A 23,803-nucleotide genomic window follows, 5' to 3' on the forward strand; every position below is an offset into this window, starting at 1 on the left:
CCGGCTTCCTGCACCACTCTCACAATATGGACAATCATCACTTTCCTATTCTGCTCATCCCTTAGCTGGCTTCATCTTCCCAGCCCTTCCTCTGGACGTCATGGCCCGTCACCAGCAACTTCTCTGAGTGTTCCTTTCATGGAAACAGCTTCTTCTGAGGACACTGTTTCTTGCTTTCTCAAGCGGTAGCTGCTTTTTCTCCCATATGCTGTATTATACGGGGACTGGAGGTGAGGTCCGCATCCTTCTTGTTCTCCATCACCCCTTCCAAACCACCTCTTTTCCTTTATCCTTCAGAAGCCCCAGCCCCTTTGAAGTGCATATCATCATATTTGATTGTCCCTTTCCCCTTGTTGATGCTGTTGGCTGTTGGCCGCCTACTCACTCCTCCCATTCCTGGGGGCAGCTGGTTCATGCACTCCCTCCCACTATTCTTGTCTTCAGCATCTCTATGATCAGTGCCTCTCAGTGGAGGTGGTACCATCTCCTAGGGGGGGCATTTCAGAAATGTTTGAGGTTTTTGTTTGTTTTCTAATGTAGTTGTGCCCTAGAATTTATGCTGAAATTTATATTGTCTGGTCTAAATGACGTCTCCTTTGTTCTTTTTTACATTATTTGTCAGTGCATTATATTAATTTATTTTTTAAAAAGAAACCATAGTAGCTTATATTACGTTATGAATTTCACTTCAGGATAGGAAAGGGAATATTAAACTATACCTATTATAAAAAGGGGACATTTGGCCTAATAGCACTGAGGATGGCTGATACAGACAACTTGTCCAACTCTTTGGTTATCTCTTTACTCCACAAGCTTTTTCCTCTAGCCCACCTCAGCCTCTGCTCAAGTGGACATTCCCTAGACCTCATCATCACCAAGAAAAACACCACTTCCAAAATCTGGATTTAAACATCCCACTCTGCCCATCACTCCACACCCCTATCCTTGTAGCTCACTGACTCTAGCAATTCTATAACTTCAAAGAGAACTCTTGGCATTGACCCTATTACTTTCCAGTTTTCCTTTTTTCATTATTCTTTATCACTTTTATGTATCCCTTTCCTCCTCTCCAGCTCAGACTCCATGGGCCAGTTTAATAATCCCTCCCTTGCCAACATCCGTAAATCTTATGTCTTCTCTTACTTGTCTTTCTTTCACAGAAAAAGTCTACACTAATGAAACCCAACTTTCTTACTCCATAGGTGCACCTAGCGAGCAGTTGAAGTTATGGAGAAAAACTATACAACTCACCTCAAATTTGTGGACACAAACCTCAAATGGTTGCTGAGCACTGTCAGACAATTCTACCATATCTCCTTTGTAAATTCAGTCTCCCACTTTTCTAAGATAATCATTTCCCCCTTTTTCTTCTCCCCAGTAATCTTCAACACTTCCTCCTGTATCCCTTCCATCTTAGCTGATGAATCATAGAAGAAAAAGACACTTGGATGAGAACTACTTGATTTTCTATCAACCTCCTTCCACCTGTGCCCACCAAGGCAGTGGTCACCCCTCATTCCACATGAGCTGTTTTCTCAACAGAATTTAAGAGTTAGCACACTCTTTATTGAAATGTGTCCTTCTCTAGACTTCTGGGTCTTTACACTTGCTGGTCTTGCTTCTATGCCATTTATTGCTCATTCAGGACCTCCTTTGCTGGCTCTACCTCCGCCAAAATTCTATCTATAAAAAGGCCCAGGAATCTGTCATTGTCCCTCTTTTCTAATCTGTCTGCCTTCCTGGGCCATTCCTGAGACTTCAGATTCTACCTCTACACTGATGACTTCTACCTCCAGGCCAGACCTCTCTCTAACCTTCAGACTCATATTTTCAACTGTATACCTGGCCCTTCCAGTGACATTTCTAACAGACATCTTAAATTTACCATAATCAAAATATAACTATTAATCACTGTGGTAGGCTGAATAATGACCCCCCAAAGATCCAGGTCCTAATCCCTGGAGCCTGTTAATGTGATCTTTTATGGCAAAAGGGACTTGCAGACATGACTAATTTAAGACTCTTGAAATGGGGAGGGTATTCTGGGTCATCTGGGTGGACTTGTAATCACAAGGTTCTTATAAGAGAGATGCAGAAAGAGACAATGACAGAAGGGTAGGAGATGTGACATTGGAACAAAGAGGTGGAGTGATGTAGGAAAGAGACAGGGAATGTAGGTGTCTTCTAGAAGCTTAAAGGCAAGAAGATGGATTCTCCTCTCAAAGCCACCAGAAAGAAACAGCCCTCTGATACCTTCACTATAGACTTCTGTCTCCAGAACTATAAGAGAACACTTGTGTGTTTTAAGCCACTGAGTGTGTGGTCATTTATTACAACAACAGAAGGAAACTGATATAGTCATGGCCACCACCACATAAATCCTCCCCCCTCCGCCCTCATGCTATCCACATCTCAGTAAATGGCACACCACTAGTGTATTGTTGGCCAAAAGCTCCTGGGCTGTCCAGATTTTTCACTTGACTCACAACTTATCTGTCAGCAAGCCTGTGAGCTCTGCCTCTACATATGTCCTGACCACACAATTTTTCATGCAACCCACTGCTATAACCCTGGTAGAGACCACCATCCGTTCCTGCTTGAATCACTACATCACTTCCTGCTTGGTCGCCTGCTCCTGCTGTTCTCCCTCATCAGTTTATTGTTTCACAGGAGCCAGAATGATCTTTCTGCAGGGTAAACTAGATCACATCACCCCTCACCCCTCCCTTAAAACCCTTCAATGGCTTCCCATTATACTCAGGACAAAACAGAAATCCCTTGCCATGGCTTATAAGGCCTCATCATATTGTGCCCCTCTGTGCCCCCTTATCTCCTTGTACTTCCTGCTCATCACTGCACCCTGGCCACGTTGACCTTCTTTCTGATGCACGTGCATTCCATTCCCACCTCCTGGCCTTCGCACTAGCAGTTCCTACCACCAACATGCTCTCTCTCCAGATCTTGGCATGGTCCCCCCACTTCTCATCATTTATGTCTCAATGTAAATACCACCTCCTTATTCACCATCCTTTCGATAAAGCAGGACCCTCAGTATCTGCAGCCAGTGGCTATTTAACCCTATTTCATCTTCCTCATAGCATTTGTCATCACCTGAAATAGTCTTATCAGTTTGGTTATGTGCCTGCTATTGTTTCTCTGCTAGAATATAAGCTCTTGGAGGGTAGGACTCTGCCTGTCCTGCTCACTGCACTACACCTAGTGCTTGGCACATAGTAGGCACATAATATTTATCTTCCAGTTGTCTGGTATGGCCTCTTTCTGACTCTGCACTGCTTCTGGCCAGTAGAACTGTGTCAAAGTTTTCTTTCCCAGGGGTGTGTTTCAAGAGAATTCGACTATTTGTTAAATAGCGAAGAGTTAACCAATGTAATTCCAGACATCATCTAGCAGGTATGGAATGACCCTTGGTATCTTTCATGGTGCCTTTGAAAGCACACGGTTCATTCAACATCTGCTCAATGCCTGGTGCCATGGCTACATGGTAGAGGGAGGAAAATATATTTATATTATGCCTCAACAGATGATGATTTGGGGTTTTGTCAAGCCAAGAAGTGGGAGGGGTGGAGGAGAGGTGGGCAAACGTGTTGCATGTAGGCACTGGACCATTTCCTGAACTCGTGTGGTAGCCTTCCGCCTTCTATTTCTGAAGACTCGTGAAGCCTAGGCATACAGGGGCTCAGATCTGAAAGGGAGGTTTGAAAAGAACAAATCAAACCGATACAAATCCAGCTTGCCCCAATGTGTACATCTGTGTGTAAGCATAGGGAGACCATTTTTCCAGCAGTGACGTCCTGTCTCTTTCTTGTCCTTTTCTCTCTCCCTCCCTGCCCCTCCAGGTCTCATCGTGCACGAGGGACCCTCTGTGTACCGCATCTTTAAACGGTGGCAGGCTGTCAACCAGCAGTGGAAAGTGCTGAACTATGACAGGACGAAAGACCTGGAAGATCAAAAGTCAGGAGGCAGGACAAACCCCCGGACCTCCTCATCCACCCAGGCCGATGTCCCCTCCTCCGAAGAGGAGGCTGTGGGCGTCCCCGGCCCTGAGGAAGGCCCTACCAGGGCGGCCAGCCACCCCTCAGGCCCTCTGTCCGATCACCACTGTGCTTACACCATCCTGCACATCTTGAGTCACTTACGACCTCATGAACAGCGGGGCCCCCAGGGCGGGAGCCGGGAGCTTGTCATGAGGGTCACGACAGTGTGAGGCGAGAGACCTGGAAAGGAGGCCGTGACCATGCACAGAGATGGGGAGGCTGGGCCAGGAAGGGGCCAAGGCCTGGCAGGCCACAGTCTGGGGAGCAGGTGTGGGGAGGCAAAGTGGCATCCCAGGGGCCGGAGCAGAGGGCAGGCAGAAGGCGGTGGGCCTCGTGGGGGCCCTGGAGGCAGGGTCAGAGCTGGAGCGAGTGAGTCGGGTGTCCAGGGAGCTTTTCGTGATTCTAATCGGTCAACCCCCATCCTCCAACAAGAGCAAGAAGAACCAGTACAAACTCAACAAGGAAGCGCAATACAGCTTAAACGTAACAAAACACAAGGACAAAAATCCCAGATGTGCCCATCCACCTGGGATTACTGCCCTCAGGTGAGGGCACCTGGGAGAAAAGAGGCTTGGGAAGGGCGACGGTGAGGTGGCGGCGGTGGCGTCCCTGTGTGCGCAAGTGGTGGGAGAAAAAATGCAAAGGGACAAAGAGTGTGCAAAGGAAAAGCACTGTAGCCTGCCTTGTTTTCCCCTTGAGTTTGTTTGTTTCTCCCTGGGCTGTTTTTGGGGCAGTGGTGGGGAGGGAGAGGGATGGGTGTGGGCTGGCAAGGATGACAGATGACATTTGTGGCTCCTGGGCTCGTCTGGGTGGGCAGGATTCCTGACTCAGATGGCTTTAGGGGCTCTGGGGCAAGGTGCAGGGAGGGAGATGTTGGTGTGAGCCCCCAGAGGGAGGGAGATTTCGGCTTCCTTCCAAACCGGGAACTCCCAGTTTCAGATGGGCTCAAAGAGGGTTTAGGTTTGGAGATGGGTGTCTTTTTGTGCCCTTGTTACTTTATTTTCTGGTGGTTTGGCTCAAAGATGTTTACAAGAAACACACACACACACACAACTAGAGAAAAGTACAGATTTCCTGTGGGTATCTCAAGCACAGTCCTGCTGCTGTGGCTTCAGCCTTCAAAGCTGTCAATCCAGGAGCGACTTTCCCAACTACCCAACCCTGCCCATGGCCAGGACATGCTCAATGTCATGCCTTCTCCTGCTTTGGCGCATGCAGAGACCCAGGGCCCCCTAGGGCAGAGCACCTCCCACCCAGGGGCCCCCCAGGATAGCTGTTGTAGCAGATGGGAAGAAATTGGCTGGATGCGTCCCAAGGAGTGGAGTGGAGACCAATCTAAGTATTCCTTGCAACTTGGGACCCTCACCCGAGGGTGTAATCCCTCAGTGCTACATACTCCCCGGTCCCTCCCATGCAGCGAGGCAGGGCCCAGGGACCCTGTCAGGGAGCACTGTCCCTCCAGCCCAGACTGCTGGTTCCTGGGGCCTTGACAGCAAGGCCACTGGGGTGGTCACCTGCACAGTTTCTCATTGTCAATGCACAATGGCCGCGCCATCCATGGGTATTAAAGGGACACTGTCAAGTACTTTTTTAAACTAGTTTTTAGGGTTTTTTAAAACTCTCTGTTGTTTGTATTATTCTCTTAAAAGCTTGAAAATAAAATTTCTTTCCCTATCATTAGTGTCCTTTTCTATATGTGAGTTTTCCCTTCTTCTGCCCAGCTCTCCCTCTGTGGCATAATCTTGCCTTCCCTTCTCTCTCTCTCTCTCTCTCTCTCTCTCTCTCTCTCTCTCTTTTTTGTCTGTTCCACCCCTAGTGTCTTCTTTCTGGCTTCCTACAAGATGGATTCCTTGAAGATTAAAAAGAGGAACAACTCACAAACTCTCTTTAAATTTCTGCCCAGGACTCCTAGAAGCAGAGATCATTAGTGCTGGAAGAAATGTGGAGAAATTTTACCCCATCGGGTCATTTCAGAGAAGCTGAGAGAAACACAGGCCAAGGAATGTGTTAGGACCTCATTCCCATGAAAGTTTTCTGTCGAACATCAGAAAAAAAGCTCCCGGGGCAGGGCTCTGAGAGAGGGCTTGCATATATCACCAGGCAGCAGATAAGACCCTTCCTCCCTTCAATTTTCCCAGGCCCTTCTGACTCAGGCCAGCAACAGGCCAGGCAATGTCCTTCCTCAGTGGGAAGTGCACAGGCTTAGGAAGGTTCCTCCCCTGGTGGAGCTTACAGTCCAGCAGCTCAGAAAGGAAATAATAATTGGTGAGAGGCCAAAGCCCACATATAAGGAAAACATACAAAACAAGTGAAACCGGGGTGCCTGGGTGGCTCAGTCCGTTAAGTGTCTGACTTTGGCTCAGGTCATGATCTCACAGTTCGTGAGTTCGAGCCCCATGTTGGGCTGTGGGCTGACAGCTCGGAGCCTGGAGCCTGCTTCCGATTCTGTGTCTTCTTCTCTCTCTGCCCCTCCCCCACTCACACTCTGTCTCACTCTCTCTCAAAAATAAAAAAAAAAATTTACAAAATTTAAAAGAAAACAAGTGAAAACTGACAAAATGGTACAAGTAAAGGTGTCTATTTTTCTACAGGTTCTAGGAATGCGCCATTCAGTTTAATTCAGTATTTATGGAAAATGTAGATGTGTTAGATTATTTCCCAAAAATACTAGGATGCAACAAAATAGGCATATCATCAACACTATAGTGGCTGGCATATCATCCTTTTTGGGTGATTCACAGGACACTTCAGAATCTTATGGTCATTCGGGGTCATTCAGAATCTGCTGAATACTGAATAAGAGGTACTGAATAAGAGGTGATTACTGAAGTTCTAATAGCATTCTGGAGTTTGTTGGGTCTTGACGATGCAAGCCTCAAAAGAGCAAAGACCTTGTCTGTCTTGTTTACTGCCTCACATCCAGGACCTACAGTAGTACCTGGCACACAGTAGGTGTCTAATAAATATTCCGAATGAGTAAAACACTCTTGAAAGAGTATGGGAGTGTCTTCGGCATGCAGGAGACCAGCCTCCTACTTCGTCAGCTTACATGGTAGCTCTCAAGGTCGGTCACAGAGCAGAAAAGAAATCTCAACTTCTGACTTCTCTACCCAATGGGGTGGTAAATTCCCTGTGCCTTGGAATTCCCTGTGCCTGTACTTATGGGTACAAAAATGAACGAATTGGGTTTTTATTTTTCATATGCATCCTTGGGGAGTGAGGAGAAGTGCACCCTGATAACCAGTGACCATTGTCCCCTTTCCAATGTGCAAACCATCCTTCATACCACCAGACAAATGTCTAGATTTCAGAGAATTCACTTGCATATCATCTGCAAGTATGGCCCCATGCATGGGACAAGATACTAGCTAATGCCTAATGTTCTCAGTATGTGACAGGCACCAAATTAACTGCTGTGTGTGTATCAACATACTTAGTACTCCAGCAACTGACAAAGTAGATGCCATTATTATCTTCATTTTACAGATGTGGACACGGAGGCAATGAGGTTAAGTAACTAGGCCATGATTAGACAGAATCCAGTCCCAGGCAATCCACTTTATGCTACTCCTGCAGGACAGCTGCCACCAATTTAAGGGAAATCTGGTTCAGCCCAGTGCAGGGAGGTCATCATGGTGGAGGTATATAAAAAAAATTTGGAGGTTGGGGAAACTGGGCATAAATAAATATAAACTATTTCTGTTCCCTACCAAAAGCCAACCAACCAAACAAAACCTGATAAACCTGAGTGTAAGTAACAATCGATATTTGATGTTGTCCAGATAATATCCTGGCTGCATGGAAGCCTGTGTAATAGAAAGTTGGCCATATCTGGATGCTGGGGAATTCTGAAAGGACAATGGACATAATTCAACCACAATTTTATGGACAAAGAGCCAAAAAAAGATCACAGAGTACTCTCTTTCTAGGAAAGAAAAAAAAAAAAAAAGTAAAAAATTATCCTATCTGGGGACTAGGCTTTTGGTTCTGGTTCCAAATGAGTGGTGCAAAGTGACAGATTGGGGGCTCTAATCATACCCACAAAATTTAGAAGGACCCCACAATTATGAGGCCTTGTCCCTGCCTGTCAAAAATCAAATCTGTCACTTTCTTAGAGCACAGAAAATCACAGAATTTTTTAGCCTCTAGGAGAGATAATTTGCTGCTATTTTGATGTTTTGCCCACTGGATCCAAGGACTCCTAGCAGAGGGTAGGGGCATGGCTTGCCTACAACAATAACCAATTCCTAAGAGTAATGATGTGCTTTATAAGCAGAATTCATTATATTGTGGATGTGAGAAGCCTAGGAGGCAGGGGAGAAACACATTTTGCATTATTCCTTGTCACCTTTTCTCAATTACCCTATTCCCTAGTAAGAAGCAACCAAGGGTGATTTTTACCTCTAAGGGTCTGATGCTATTATAGCAGTGATGCAATGGTCCTAAAACCTCCCCTCGCCCCATCTCCATCTACCCTTATTGGCATAATGGCACGTGGGAACTGGGAAGTGCTTGGGGAGCCGTGGAAATTGGATGACACTCCAAGATGACTCTAAGTAATGTGGGTCCAGAGTGTGGGCTGCACTGGATTGGTGGCCAGCTGGCTAGCTAAGCACTGGTGGTACCACAGTGAACCACAGGTCCTTCTTCATGTGGCCTCTTCTTCCTCAGTATCTCCTATCTACTCCTCACCCAGCCCACCATGGGAATAAGAGTCCCCGGGGTGAAGCCTTTCTTCCTGTCCAAGCCCCAACCCAATGAGAACTGCAGCCCTCAGTACTCTCCCTGCCCCTGGCCACTGGTCACTGGGACAGGCCCTTCTCTTGAAATAGGTGACCTGTAATTAAGTACCAAAACACCTCCCCGTCACACTCAATTTTGTCCCAAAGTATCAGTAAATAATCAGGGAAGAGGAAGAGCCATGGTCAGGGAGTTTCTGGAAGGAAAGAAAAGCACGTCTACCCTGTGCTCATGACGTCTTCATTTGAGAGGGGAAAGTCCTGAAAATACAGCACCATCAATGTGCTGGTCCAAGTCTGGTGCTGTGTCCACATGAGGCCCTGGTGGCAAGGAAAGGCATGGGACCTGAGACAGTTAGCAGCATGGCACCCCCAGGGTGTTCATGCTCCTCGGGGGGGGGGGGGTGGGTCCTCTCTGATGCAGAGGGAATCATCTGCTTCTGGATCTGTTAAATAAGGGAGCAGATACTTGGGTTCTGCTTACGATAATACTGTCCTTTTCCCCCAATCACTTTGGGGAACTAGGAAAAGGAGCTAAACATGTAGTACTTTTCATATGTCAAGACTCACCTTCAACTTTTTATGTATATTAACTAATTTAATTCCTCAAAACCACCCTACACATTGAGAACTGCTATTACACCCACTTTTCAGGTGAGAAAACTGAGGCACAGAGAAGTTCAGTGCATTGCCCAAGGTCATGTAGCCATACACAGCCACACTAGAATTTATACCTCAGCAGTCTGGTGCCGTGCTTTGGGCTGTTAATCACCACATTATACTGCCTCTCAGGGATGCATTTAAAAGGTTTATCTGGGGGTGCCTGGGTGGCTCAGTTGGTTAAGCATCTGACTTCAGCTCATGTCATGATCTAGCGGTTCGTGAGTTCAAGCCCCGCATCAGGCTCTGTGCTGACAGCTCAGACCTTGGAGCCTGCTTTAGATTCGGTGTCTACCCCTCCCCTGCTCACACTCTGTCTCTGTCTTTCTCTCTCTTTCAAAAATAAATAAACTTTAAAAAATTTAAAAGGTCGGGGTGCCTGGGTGGCTCAGTCGGGTGAGCGTCTGACTTTGGCTCAGGTCATGATCTCACGGTTCGTGAGTTCGAGCCCTGCATTGGGCCCTGTGCTGACAGATCAGAGCCTGGAGCCTGCTTTGGAGTCTATGTCTCCCTCTCTCTCTGCTTCTCCCCTGCTCACTCTCTGTCTCTCAAAAATAAATAAACATTAAAAAAATTAAAAGGTTTATCCTGATTTGAGTGGCATTGAAGGAAAATTAATGAGCTCTATGCCAGCTGGGTGTAGCCCAGATGCCGTCTGTGTCACGTGCCCCCCAAAGTCAGCTAATGCCAGCTCAAAGGACTCCATGCCCCAACCTATTGGAAGGTTGATGCCCTCATCAGGATTTTTAGTAACTTGGATCATAAAATTTGTTCCCGTGGCCTCCTATTCCAATTTCCAGAATCTCCTGAATTTGGAGTTTCTATTCCATCCTAGACTTCTTCACTGAAACCCTAGGTTAAGCCCAGCCCAAATATCGGACATGATTACCCCTCCTTGGTTCTTCCTCCCACCCAAGATATTACCACTTTTAGTTGTGTATATTATTCCCAGCTTTACTGGGAATTTGAAGGTAACTTGAAGATTAGTCATAGAAAAAACCTGTAGCGAGAACTTGCTATATGGAAGGTTCGTACTAGGTGGACATCTCAAATATCAATCAGATCCAACTATATTTAAGGATCTCACTATCTAGTTACTAGACTCTAACTCGGCATTTCTCATCAAAAGCTTTCCTCATGAAAGAGCCTGACAAGCTTACTCTTACTAACTGTAAATAAGTAAATTAACAACATTCCATTTCCTAGGGAATTAGCATTTTTAAGAGGAGGTAATTTTTTAAAGTTTACTTATTTATTCCTGAAAGAGACAGAGAGATAGAGAGAGAGAGAGAGAGAGAGCGCGCACAGGAGGGGCAGAGAAAGAGGGAGAGAGAATCCTAAGCAGGCTCTGCACTGTCAGTATTGAGCCCAACTTCATGAACTGTGAGATCATGACCTGAGCCAAGATCAAGAGTCGAATTCTTAACCGACTGAGCCACCCAGGCGCCCTTGAGAGGAGACTGTTTTTAAGCAAGAGGAATAATTCTGTAAGTGGTGGAATTTCAGTTCTCACTGAGCAGGTAAAGGGTTGTGTTGCGTTCTTTTAGCCAAGTGGATCATAGCCATGTCTGTGCATTTGACACAAAGACACATATGCAGAAAGACAGAAATACAGAGTGTATGACAAATGCATTCTCTAAAAAGTAACACAGAGTCAAGGCCTGTTGACTGAGCCACCCTTTGGATTTCCTCAGGAGGACTGACACCCAGGTAACAGGTGGAGATGAACAGAAGAGGAAGGTCTCTATCAGGCCCTCTGAGCTCTGGTACGTCACTTGGTTTGAGCAACCTTTTTTATTTATTTATTTATTTATTTATTTATTTATTTATTTGTTTGTTTATTTATTTTTTTTTTTTTAATATATGAAATTTACTGTCAAATTGGTTTCCATACAACACCCAGTGCTCATCCCAAAAGGTGCCCTCCTCAATACCCATCACCCACCCTGCCCTCCCTCCCACCCCCCATCAACCCTCAGTTTGCTCTCAGTTTTTAACAGTCTCTTATGCTTTGGCTCTCTCCCACTCTAACCTCTTTTTTTTTTTTTTCCCTTCCCCTCCCTCATGGGTTTCTGTTACGTTTCTCAGGATCCACATAAGAGTGAAACCATATGGTATCTGTCTTTCTCTGTATGGCTTATTTCACTTAGCATCACACTCTCCAGTTCCATCCACGTGAGCAACCTTTTTGTGTAGAGGCTGGATTTGGTATATCACCTCCCTGTTCCAGCCAGTGGCCATTCCAAGGGGTGATTTGTTGAAAATGGGACCCTCTGCACCCTCCAACACAGGCTACTGTATCTTTCCGAAAAAGGGATGTAGAAATTCTGGAGTTGCTGACAGCCTACACCAGCCTAGTGAATCATGGTGGCATTATTGGAAGGCCTAGTCCCTCCCTCAAAAGTCTCAAGGCTGAGGCATTAACCCATGTCGTCGATCACTCCTCAAATCATTTTGGTGGACACCTGTTTCTTTTGTCCATCCTGTACCCAGAAACCTCCTTTCCACATTACCATGTTGTTTTAGTAGGGCTGAACCCCTAATACCTCTCCAGTCATAGCAGTGAGACTGTGACTCAGGCTTGCATGACCAAAGTATCTTATTTCTCTAGCCACGGGGATTGGTTCAGAAATGGGCATGTGCTCAAAGCCAATCCAAGTCTTTGGGATTTTTCTATCAGAGCTAGTGGGAGATATCATTTCCCTCCACCATGGTTGTTAGGAACCTGGGAGCCTGGAAAAATGAAAAGACCCCACTTTCTGTCACAGGGAAAGCACTTAATCTTCAGAGAAAGGTCAAGCAGAGACACACAATACAAAGAGAAGGACAGAAAACATCCTGACCCCTGGATCCATGACTGCGCCTGCTCTTTGACTAGATTTCCTAGGACATTTGCTGATAAACTTGATTTTTGTTTATATTAGTCTAAGCTGCATTTATGTCACTTGCAAGCAAAAAAAATCCACCACGAATACAAAGATTTCCATATATCCCATGACAAAGTTTGGGTTAAATCCATGGCACATTGATTGAGGGGCCAAAGGAACAGGAATGGGTTGCCTCCCTTTCCTTTTGATTAGCGATCCAAGTTTGCATTATGACAGCATTTGCTCCTATTATTCTCTCCTAATTATCTTTATGAGTCTGTTCAAGGTTATGCGATGATTAAATAAGAAGATAATATGCACAGACATGCTTGCAGAAAGTGTTCTCTTAAACAGTATCTTTTAAAAATTTTGTTAAGATTGTTTTGGGGGAGACAGTGAAAGGACCTAAAGAGAAAAGCAAGCAGTCCTTAATCAGAACTCTGACATAAGGGCTTAGGAATGGAAAGGACCCAGTATGAAGCTGCAGGACAGAGCCAGGGTACCAGGATTTATAGCGGAAGGTAGGAGGCAAAGCTGGCAACAAGATCTTGACCCACTGGCCAAAGCCAAGGGGTATCCCATTATCCTTGGCATTGACCATGTAGATGCCATGGCCCTCCCATATGTGCCTCCTTACTGCTACTGCTCTTACTGGATTAAGAACACCCTGTTTCTGGAGTTTATGAATGGGGACCCACAGAAGCAACCAGAACCAGGTCAGAATCCCTTGCCTCATGGGCAAGTAACTTAGCTTTTCTGGTCTCTTGTTTCTTCATTTTAAAAATAGAGATAATTTGTTTCTCAGGGTCTTTGTAATATCAGGGATAATGCATATAAAATTGGCAGTGAATAAATTATTGCTATCATTTTATTGTTCAACAGAGTAATAGGAAAGTCGTACCATTACTATAATGTATAAGAAGCAAGGTTAAATCAAAGCAAAAATGAGTACTGTCACCAACACTGCGTCTCATTTCAGTTTTCATTCAACTATAAATAACAGATACCCAATAGCAGGAGCTTAAAACAATTAGAGGTTTATTTCTCTCCTGTAATGAGATGTCCAGAGTAGGTGGCTGCTGGCATCAGCCCAGCTGCTCAGTGATGCCACAAGTGACCCAGGCTCTTTCTGCTCTGGCATCATTAGCATGTTTATTTGTCACCCATGGCTGTAACCTCACAGTCTCAAGTGGGTGACTATAGCTCAAAGCAATAAAGAAAGGAGAAGGGGTGGCCCTGGTCACATCCTTTCTTCACATCAGGAAAGCAAAAGCTTTCACAGAACCATGTTTCTACCCCTGGATCCTTCTGTAAGTGCGTGTATGTGTGTGCGTGTGTGTTGTGTGTGTGTGTGTGTGTGTGTGTGTGTGTGTGTACTGGACAGAAATGTATCATATAGTTACTCTTAGCTGCAGGAGAAGCTGGGAAAGTGATCTGTCCCACCCTGTGGATAAGCAGATAAATTAGTGTGCTGCCTTGGAGGGCCATTTGGTAGCATTCTATTGAATTTTCAATGCACATACCCTTCAACCCAGGGATTCTATTTCTTTGGAATTCTCCTAGAGAGTAGCAGATGTTGCCTTCTCAAGGAGCTTGGGAAATGAGGATCAGAGTTATATCATTGTAATAATGAAACAAATCAGAAAAAAAACTAAATGTCTATCAATATGGGAGTGATGGAGTGTGAGATACTCCAGCTGCATCAGAGAGAATGTCATAGACCTTGAAGGACTGACAGGGACAGAGTCCAAAGCCATGTTGTTAACCAGAAAATATAATCTGCAAGGCGACAGATACAACAATCACATATGTGTAGATGAACCAAAAAAAGAACATCACCCTTATTTCAATTTAAAAATGCCATATTCCAAAAGAGTATGGAAGGGATGCCACCAAACTGATTAGAGTCATTTGTTTGTGGGAGAGGATGAGGTTGGGGAACGTGAAGAGCAAACTTTCCCTCCATTTGTGTTGTTCCCGTTTTTATAATAGGGATGAGTTCATGTAATACTTGTGTAATTTTTTAACTTATGGTACACATTGTGAAATTTCAAGTAACCACTGAAAACAAAGATTGGAAGCTTCTAGAAAACAGGTGCCTTGGCATTGGAGGAAATTCTTGCTTGTCTTTCCTGAGAACTTTGTTTTGGAGGAGGGGCTGCCCCTGCAGGGGTGTGGGGTAGAGGAGTCCCTGGGGCTTCCAAGTTTCTGTGTTTCTATGGTTCTATGATAAGGAAAGTCTGAGAGCAAGGAAATTTGCAATTGAGAGTTTATTTATTGATCCAATGGAGGCCAAGGGAAGGAAGGAGGATCTCAAGCTGAGTTCAGGAGTGGCCTCCCCCAACCTCACTTTGGCCATGGGCCTCCAGACCAGAGGTTTTCTGGAGAGGCAGGCCTCTGCAGCTCCCAGAGGTCTTGAGCCCTTACTGCCAGCACACACGAGTGAGAAGAGCCTGCCTGGCTGAGAGGCACTGAGTTCATCTAGCCAGGCGACTTGGAGAGTGGCCTCCTGCCGGCCTAGCCAAACGAAGCTGCAGACAAAGTTGGCCAGCAGAACCAGCATCATCCAGGCTGTTGGTGGTTGGTTCTTTCCCTTTCTCTCTCCTACTTCTCTATTCCCACCTTCCAAATCCTCCCCAGCCAAGAGTTTTCAAGAAGCAGCCAAACTATGCCCTCTAATAGCACATGATGGTGGACAGAATGTATGATGCCAGAACCCCTTCCCCATGCCCACTCCAGGTTCCAGCCCTTGGGAGCCACTGGGCTCTGTTAACAGGAGCCAGCCAGTCCTCTGCCCTGGAGACATGTCAGCTGGGGATCGTCACAGAAGGCTCCCACCTGTCCAGCCAAATGCCTAAAGCCTCCCGGGTGCCAGTCCTGGCCTCAGAGCTTGCCAGATGTGACTTGGGAAAGTCAATCAAGGAGACTGGCAATGTGGAGAAACTGGAAACAAACCAGGTAAGGGCTGCTTCCTGGGGTCTGAGGCAGATGGAGACCCTAGGGAATCAGGCAGAAAAAACCAACAAACATCAAATAAACAAAGAGTTCTCCAGCAGCAACACCACCAAGAAGGGGAGACACAACAAATGAGGCATGTTCATTTTGTATGTAGTTGAACATTTTCATAATAAAATTATAAAATTTTCATAATTAACAAAATAGCCCTCATCACAGCACCCTTCTGTGCCCTTGATTTATACACTCTCTCCGGCCTGGAAGGCCCTTCCTCTCATACTCTTTGGGCATGATTCCGACAGATCGCACATGGCCCAGGCCGAATGCTGCTTTCTGTAGGAAGCCTCTCCTGCTGCCTCCGCTTTCCTTTCCCACCCATGAGAATCAACCATGGCATCCTCTGGGTTCTTATTTCATTTTGTGTGTACCATTCTGACAGCAGCTACTCCATTCTTGCTTAGAAAACAGTGATCTGAATGCTAATCCCATCAGCCACCCTGAGAGTGCCTTAAAGGCAAGGATTCTGATGCATTAGTCTCTCTACCCTCAGCACCTTCTGCATGCTGTAGGACAATGGGAACTGATCATTGAATAGATAGATCAATCATTTATTCATTTCATAGACCTTTATGGTGCCTCTGAACGTAACAGGCATTGTACTAGGCAGTGATGTTAATAAGACAAATAAGACAGTGAACCCATTGGCCTCCTGGAGTCCCGGTCTGGGAGGAGAAGACAGCCACACAAGAGATAATTATAGGGAAGAGTTATCGGTGCAACCACGAAAAGTGTGTACAAAATGGAGAGGAGGGTGTGAGGGAGAGAAGGCTCAATACTACCTGAGTGAGGTTAGGAAAGTCTTCAAGAAGAGAGGTGATACTAACTTGGTACGTTAGTTCAGGTCCATGCAAAAAGAGGGTTAGAGAGTCACAGGGATTCATTGGTGCAGGGAGCAGAAGAAGGTCTGAGGAAGAGCCCTCAGACCACGGTGCAGGCTTAGCACCCGTGGAAAAAGGAGGAAAGGGTAGGAAGAGTCTCCTTCTGCGTAGTTCCAAGCAAGGTTTGGCCAGACCACTGGAGGAATCTCATATCTCGTTGGATGGGGCTGCTTTGGTGACCCACCGTGCCCAGCCATTGGCTGGGAGCAGCCCACAGGAATCATGGCCTTGGCATGAATGTGGTAGCAGGCCCAGGAGGGCGGCTGCAGGGGGCATTTCAGTCATGCTCCCTGCCACAGGACACATGACTGACACATTTTCTTTATATTTAAGTGTCGGCAGGCATAGAGTGAGGAAATGTGGGAGAAGACAAAAGGGAAAATGTTCCAGGATGATGGATCTGCACAAGCGAAGACACCAAAGGATGAAACAGTGAGGCTCATCAGTGGTCTGTGCCAGTTGGGCATGAATGCGGCGTCAGCTGGGGTGTGGGGAGGGAGAGCTAGCAGGAGGTGAGGTCGGCTGGGTGGCAGCAGTTCCCTCATGGGGGTGCCTCATGTGAGCAATGGGGCGTCACAGAAGATCAGGGGGTATCAGAGCAGACCGGGGCTTGCGAAGAGGCTCTGGCCGCCACTTGCAGGAGAGCGCAGCAGAGGCAGGCCGCAGAGGAGGCCCTGGCGGTCAGGCGTGACATACTAAGTGATGTACCAAGGACGGGTGGAAAAGGAGAGGAAAAGAGGGATGAATGAATGGAAGGGTGGATGAATGTAGGAACCAATGAGTGAACATAAGCAGTCAGGTGCAAGCCAGCTGTCCCTTTCTCACGGACAGCTCCACTGTCTTCAAATCCCTGAATTCTGCTCTGTGTGGAGATGGAAATGGAGCGGCTACTCCAATTCCTTCCCACTGAACGGTCTCTATTAGGTGAAAATATGCCCTGATATATTATCATGGAGAAAAAGTCTCTCCCCAGCGTCCTGCTCTGTGGAAACGCGTGAACACTTGCCCCCCACCCCAGGCTAGTCTAGGCAGGTGGGCATGCGACTCCCCTCTCGGCTGAAGCACGAATCCCCCAGGAGGCGAGTCCATCCTTCTTCGCTCCATTCATTTTCAGGGCCAGATGGCATGCGCCTCATTGACTTTCACTGCTGATGTAGTCTTGTTTGCTGGCTTCTCACAGGTTGCTTCAGTGCATTTATTTCCATCCATTCTTCCACTTGCCCCACTTTTGCTGTCTGTGTCACGTTCATCATGATGGCAGGGAGACAACTGGAGCTCTCAGCAGGTAGACGTTTTCAGGGAGCAGGCCAAATCCAGCTTCCACAGCTGATCACCCCACCCCCCACCTCCTGGCTCCGGGAAAACATGGTGATGGGGGCCCTGAGAACAGTAGATTCAGTTTGTTTGTTTGTTTGTTTTTTAATTTTTTTTAACGTTTATTTATTTTTGAGACAGAGAGAGACAGAGCATGAATGGGGGGAGGGTCAGAGAGAGAGAGAGAGAGAGAGAGAGAGACACACACACACACAGAATCTGAAACAGGCTCCAGGCTCTGCGCTGTCAGCACAGAGTCCGACACGGGGCTCGAACTCATGGACCGTGAGATCACGACCTGAGCCGAAGTCGGACGCTCAACCGACTGAGCCACCCAGGCGCCCCATGTTTGTTTGTTTTTAAAAACATCGCTGAGTAAGCAAGATGACAAGGCCCCCAATAACAGCCATGAGCAAAAGGATGATTTCTACTCCAATCTACCTCCATCTTTCCAACCTCTGTTACCATTTTGCATAAAACTAAGTCTAAAAAGCAACTTCAAAGACATTCCCCATCCAGGTGCTCTGTTTGGTCCCGGCAAGGACAATCAGCTGGGACGTGGGGTCTCTAGGCCTCAAGTGCCTCCCCCCAAATGAAAAGGCTCCATCTTCTTTCTAGTCAGTCAAAAAAACATCCTCTCCCACCTTGAAAACCCAGGTATACTTCCTGATAGAAGCCACGTTTCCAGCTGTCCCTGTTACTTTCTGCCTTCTGTCCAGTTGTGGTTAGTTGTTGACTTGCTTTGGTCTGAGTTCCCTTGCATATGAGGTGTTTCTGTTCTATCATTTTCACCAACTCTCACATCCTCAAGAGAAAGAAGTGCCTACCCTCCTTTCGCATCTCCAAGAGTCTGGAGAAGAGCAGGCATAGAGACCTGTGATTCAGTGGTGTTGGTGTCTGTGACTTCACAAGGCCTGGTTTCTAGTTCTCCTCTAGCTGTGCTCTGAGTTCTCAGGCCAGCATTGACCCTGCCTACTCAATGGAAAGACCAGCTTCTGGTCACCCACATGCCCTTCCAGGGCTTGAGTACAATGCATGTGACTGGTGAAGAGCTCTGAGATCTTAAGAAGAAATAGGACAGAGAGACTCATGGTCATTTCAGAAACTGAGTTACACTGAAAAAAAAAAATCCTGCCTTACATTTTTCATTAATTTCCATCATTCTTGTATACCCTGGTCCTAATTTGGCTCTGCCACTTGCCTTTCTCGGCCTTTCTCTCTGCAAGTATTTATGACATCATAGAACCACTTCACATTTGAATTTAATTGACTCTCAGTGTATTGTTAAAAATCTTTTACTGACTAGCACATGGCTCCCTGGGCCCTGACTCTGCACTTTGGTGGTGATGGTGGTGGTGGTGGCAGTGGTGGTGCACTATGTGTGGCGTGTATGTGTGTGTGTGTATTACAAAGAAACAATCCAGCAAATGCCAACTGGCAGCCTCTCTGGATCAATAATATTAACGATTTCAGAGACTTCCAAGGAGCTATTGCCAACTCCTTTGGCTTTTTTCAATTCCATTATCACTATTACAAGGACACCCTAAGGCCTTTTTACTTAAAGACATGACAAAATGCCCCAAGTGAGAGTACTGTTGATTTCTGTCTTCAAGGCCTGTAAGCTCAATGCTTCTTAGAGGGGTGAATGGCTGGGGTAGGCCTGACCTTAATTTGTGGTCACGGATTCAGAGGAAGGGATGGCATGGTCTTCTGAGAGCTCATTTTTTTGATAGTATCCATGTAACCACTTATTCTGCCTCATCCTGAGAATTTCCACTTGCCTTTATGAAGACATGCTTAAAAAGACCCAGGGGTTCACTGGCCAAAAAGGTAGTGTTTAAATGTCCATTCTGGTTCCACACTCTGCTCTGCCATTTACTGGGTGTGTGTTCTTCTCAAGGCCCTCCATTCCTTGGCACCTTGTTGCCTGTTGCATGGGGTGTGGGGGTGGGAGGGACTAATGATGAATGACAGCTGAGAAATCTGCAGAAATCATTTGTTCATTCATCCATTTGACACACATTTCTTGAGGGCCTACTCTGAGTCAGACATTTTTCTAGGCTCCAGACTGAGGCTATGCAGCAGAAATTTAATGTGAGCCATATATGTAATTTTATTCTATTTTTTAAAAATTTATTTATTTAAATTCAGGTTAGTTAACATACCGTGTAGCATTGGTTTCAGGAGTAGAACCCAGTGATTCATCACTTCCATATAACACCTAGTGCTCATCCCAGCAAGTGCCCTCTTTAATGCCCATCACCCATTTAGTCCATTCTCCCACCCATTCCCTCTCAGCAACCCTCAGTTTGTTCTCTGTATTTAAGAGTCTCTTGTGGTCTGCTTCCCTTTCTGTTTTCATCTTATTTTTTCCTTTCCTCCCCATTATGTTCATCTGTTTTGTTTCTTAAATTCTACAGATGAGTGAGATCATATATTTGTCTTTCTCTAACTTATTTCACTTAGCATAATACACTCTCGTTCCATCTACATTGATGCAAATGGCGAGATTTCATTCTCTTTGATTGCCGAGTAATACTCCTTTGTATATACATACCACATCTTCTTTATCTATTCATCAGTTGATGGACATTTTGAGTTCTTCGCATAATTTGGCTATCGTTGATAGTGCTGCTATTAACATTGGGGTGCATGTGCCCCTTCAAATCAGCATTTTTGTATCCTTTGGATAAATATCTAGTGCAATTGTTGGGTCGTGGGGTAGTTCTACTTTTAATTTTTTGAGGAATCTCCACACTGTTTTCTAGAGTGGCTGCACCAGTTTGCATTCCCACCAACAGTGCACAAGTGTTCCCCTTCTTCCACACCCTCACCAACATCTGTTTTTTCCTGAGTTGTTAATTTTAGCCATTCTGACATGCGTGACGTGCTATCTCATTGCAGTTTTGATGTGTATTTCCCTGATGATGAGTGAGGTTGAGCATCTTTTCATGGGTCTGTTAGCCATCTGGATGTCTTCTTTGGAAAAGTCTCTATTCATGTCTTCTGCCCATTTCTTCACTGGATACTTTGTTTTTTGGGCATTGAGTTTGATAAATTCTTCATAGATTTTTGATACTAACCCTTTATCTGATATGGCATTTGCAAATATCTTTTCCCATTCCGTCAGTTGCCTTTTAGTTCTGTTGATTGTTTCCTTTGCTGTGCAAAGCTTTTCATCTTGATGAGATCCCGATCTTTCATTTTTTTGCTTTTGTTTCCCTTGGCACATAAGTAATTTTAAACTTTCTAGTAGCCATATGAAAAGAGTTAGAGGAAACAGGTAAAATTAATTTTAATGATATGTTTTAGTTAACTCACTAGAGCCAAGGTATTATCCTTTCAACATGTAATCAATATACAAAGTACTAATGAGACATTTTATGTTCTCATTTTCATCCTGACACTTGAAATCCAGTAGGCATCTTACTCTTGTGGCACACCTCAGATGATGGCCACATAGGCTTTGACACTGAAGATCTGCACTTGGAAAGAGTTGTGGCTAACATTCATTGGGTTCTTGTTAGGAGACAGACATGGGACTAAGTACCTCCCACGCACTAAATAATTCCATCCTACAACACAGCTCATAGGTACTGCGTCACAGAGACGATGAAATGGAGGCCCAGAAACTATAAGTTGCTCCAAACCATATGGCTCCTGAGTGCTGAGCCAAGGAACCTGGTCCCTCTGACTCCATGTACTTGGGCATGTATTTACTATTTCATTTACTGTGTCCCTTTGGGACAGTTAGCCCATCTGAATCTGTTAACAGCATGTGGTTGCCTTTAGCTCTCAGGGCCATTGTGAGGGATAAAAGAAAACTATTGAAAGTGGTATGAATCGCTTGCTCTCTCTCACTCAGGATACCAAGAACAGTCAATGCCCTTTGATTCCTCCAATTTAGATTAAAGCCACCATAAGCTAATAGGCTGCAATTCAGTGTCAGCCTTTTGGGGTCCTCTTGGTCCCTGTGACTTGCAGAGTTCTAAAAGAACATGTTCCTGGCTCCACAGCCACCCCTGTGTGCCATGCAGGGCCTGGTGGAGCGCTGGGCCTCCCCCAGTGGTTGGTTCACACTGAAGCTGACCCGAGCAAACACCACAGGACACCATCCTCCACTGTGGGTTTTTCAAGCCACAGCTCAGGGGCAGCATGTGAACTTAAAAATTTCAAACTTTTGAGGCCACATTTAAAAAATCACATTAGGGGCGCCTGGGTGGCGCAGTCGGTTAAGCGTCCGACTTCAGCCAGGTCACGATCTCGCGGTCCGTGAGTTCGAGCCCCGCGTCAGGCTCTGGGCTGATGGCTCGGAGCCTGGAGCCTGTTTCCGATTCTGTGTCTCCCTCTCTCTCTGCCCCTCCCCCGTTCATGCTCTGTCTCTCTCTGTCCCAAAAATAAATTAAAAAATAAAAAATAAAAAATAAAAAAAAATAAAAAATCACATTAAAAACTTTTCACACAAAACACAAAAAGATTTCTAGTTTGTCTCAGAAAAAAATATGACAGTCCATATTCCCACATGACTATCGCTGAGTAGCAGCTGTCCCTTTCAGAAAGGGGCATGTGCCATCATTGGCCACCGTCCTCACCACTCCCTCCCACCACCAATCCCTGGCCCTGAAGAAGATTAGAGTTTTCATTTATCATCACACGTTTGCCATCGCTCTGACTGTGGAGACCTCTCCTTCTGTATCCATGTCCCTGCAAGCCAGACCACACACGGGCAGGTTGTGTGTTTCCTAAGACTCACAGCTTTACCCTTTTACCCCCCACCCCCACCCCACCCCCAGCACCTTGCAACACCTGCCTGGTCCCAGGGTCTAGCCCTTCAGCCACACACACAGCCACTCTCCTCTCCAAAGGCGATGTGCCACGGTCGATTCAAGCATCCATCCCTGCAGAACCTGTGAAACCCAAGCTTCTTGCCAGTCTTCGAAATACTGAGCATTTGCTCTGTTCTCCAGCGATGCAATTTGAGTATGTGAACACACTGCTGAGGAGGCTGACCTTAAAAACCACAGTGGCCCATTTCTCCTTTGCTGGGAGCTGGGGAAACAGCCGCACTGCCTCATCGAGTTGTCTTCCTAAGAAGACCATGCAGTGAAGGGGCTGAGAGCACAGAGTTGGGAGCCAGGCTACCCGAACCAAAACTGGCTTCCACCCCTCACTACCTGTGTGAACGTGGTGTCCCTGCACCTCATCCTCCCATGTGGGAATACTGAAGCGTACAGGTGCTTCCATCAGCACCTGGTGCAGCTGGGGTTGGTGGGTGCCAGCATTGACAATGCAGACCAGCTTCCCAGCAGGTCACACCGCTGTACCATTTCATCTGACTGCCACACAGGAGGCATAGCAAAATCCTTATTGTCTTCTCCGTTAGCACCACCGCCACAGACGCCAACTCCGGGAAAGGCTTCTTTTATTTTTATTTATTTATTTCTCTATCTAGCTATTTATTTTTGAGTTTATTGATTTATTTTGAGAGAGAGAGAGAGAGAGAGAGAGAGAGAGAGAGAGAGAGAGATAGCATGCAAGCAGGGGAGGGGCAGAGACAGGGAGAATCCCAAACAGGCTCCACACGGTCAGCACAAGGGCCCGATGTGGGACTTGATCCTGCCAAACTGTGAGATCATGACCTGAGCCAAAACCATGAGTCAGATGCTTAGCCAACTTAGCCACCCAGGCGCCCCAAAGACTTATTTTAGAGAGTTTGATTTCATAGCAGGGACTAAGGCACTTCATTGCCTTTCCACACCACTAAATATTCATGATAATCAGCAAGGAAACAGACCCAACAAAACAGTCCCTGTTTCCTCCCCGTAGTGCTTAACAAAGAGTGAGATGTGTACCCCAGAGTACAGAGACACCCAGACCCTTTGCACAAATGACAAGGCCCGAGCCTGTTCCCACGTGCGGACATGCGCAAGGCAGTGGCCTGGCTCCCTGCTTAACTGCACCCTCACAGTTCAGGGACATCAGGGAAAGAGGGGCTGGGCAAGGGTGTTCTCCCACACACAAACTCTGGAAGGAGAAAAGAGGGATTCTGCTCTGCAGACAAAACACAAATGCCAACACAAAGGGCAGGATAAGTGTAGTAAGTGACCAAGGTCAACTGGGCCCCAGTGAATAGGTTGCAGAGAGTGTTCAGGAAGCCTGGGGACCTGGGTCCAGGCACACCAGTGCCACCAACTACCTGAGTGACCTCAGTCAGGCAAACCCTCCACCCTTCTCAGGCTCCTCAGCCAGGGAGGGGACAGACCAGGTGTCCTCTA

General features: G+C 46.3%; 2 protein-coding genes across 3 annotated transcripts in view; one reads left to right on the forward strand and one right to left on the reverse strand.

Moving 5' to 3' along the window:
* The window catches only part of MARCHF4 (membrane associated ring-CH-type finger 4), a 108,494-nt gene extending 102,762 nt beyond the window's left edge, over positions 1 to 5,732 (forward strand). For both annotated transcript variants that reach the window (XM_058705691.1, XM_058705699.1), the window contains one exon: positions 3,858 to 5,732. In XM_058705691.1, the coding sequence (XP_058561674.1) occupies positions 3,858 to 4,225 (368 nt within the window). In that variant the 3' untranslated portion in view covers positions 4,226 to 5,732. The remainder of the gene's footprint in view (positions 1 to 3,857) is intronic.
* XRCC5 (X-ray repair cross complementing 5) overlaps positions 1 to 23,803 on the reverse strand; it is a 131,387-nt gene that overhangs the window by 3,266 nt on the left and 104,318 nt on the right. The window lies entirely within an intron of this gene.

The sequence above is a fragment of the Neofelis nebulosa genome, chromosome 2 (assembly GCF_028018385.1).
Source record: "Neofelis nebulosa isolate mNeoNeb1 chromosome 2, mNeoNeb1.pri, whole genome shotgun sequence".
In the NCBI taxonomy this organism is placed as follows: domain Eukaryota; kingdom Metazoa; phylum Chordata; class Mammalia; order Carnivora; family Felidae; genus Neofelis; species Neofelis nebulosa.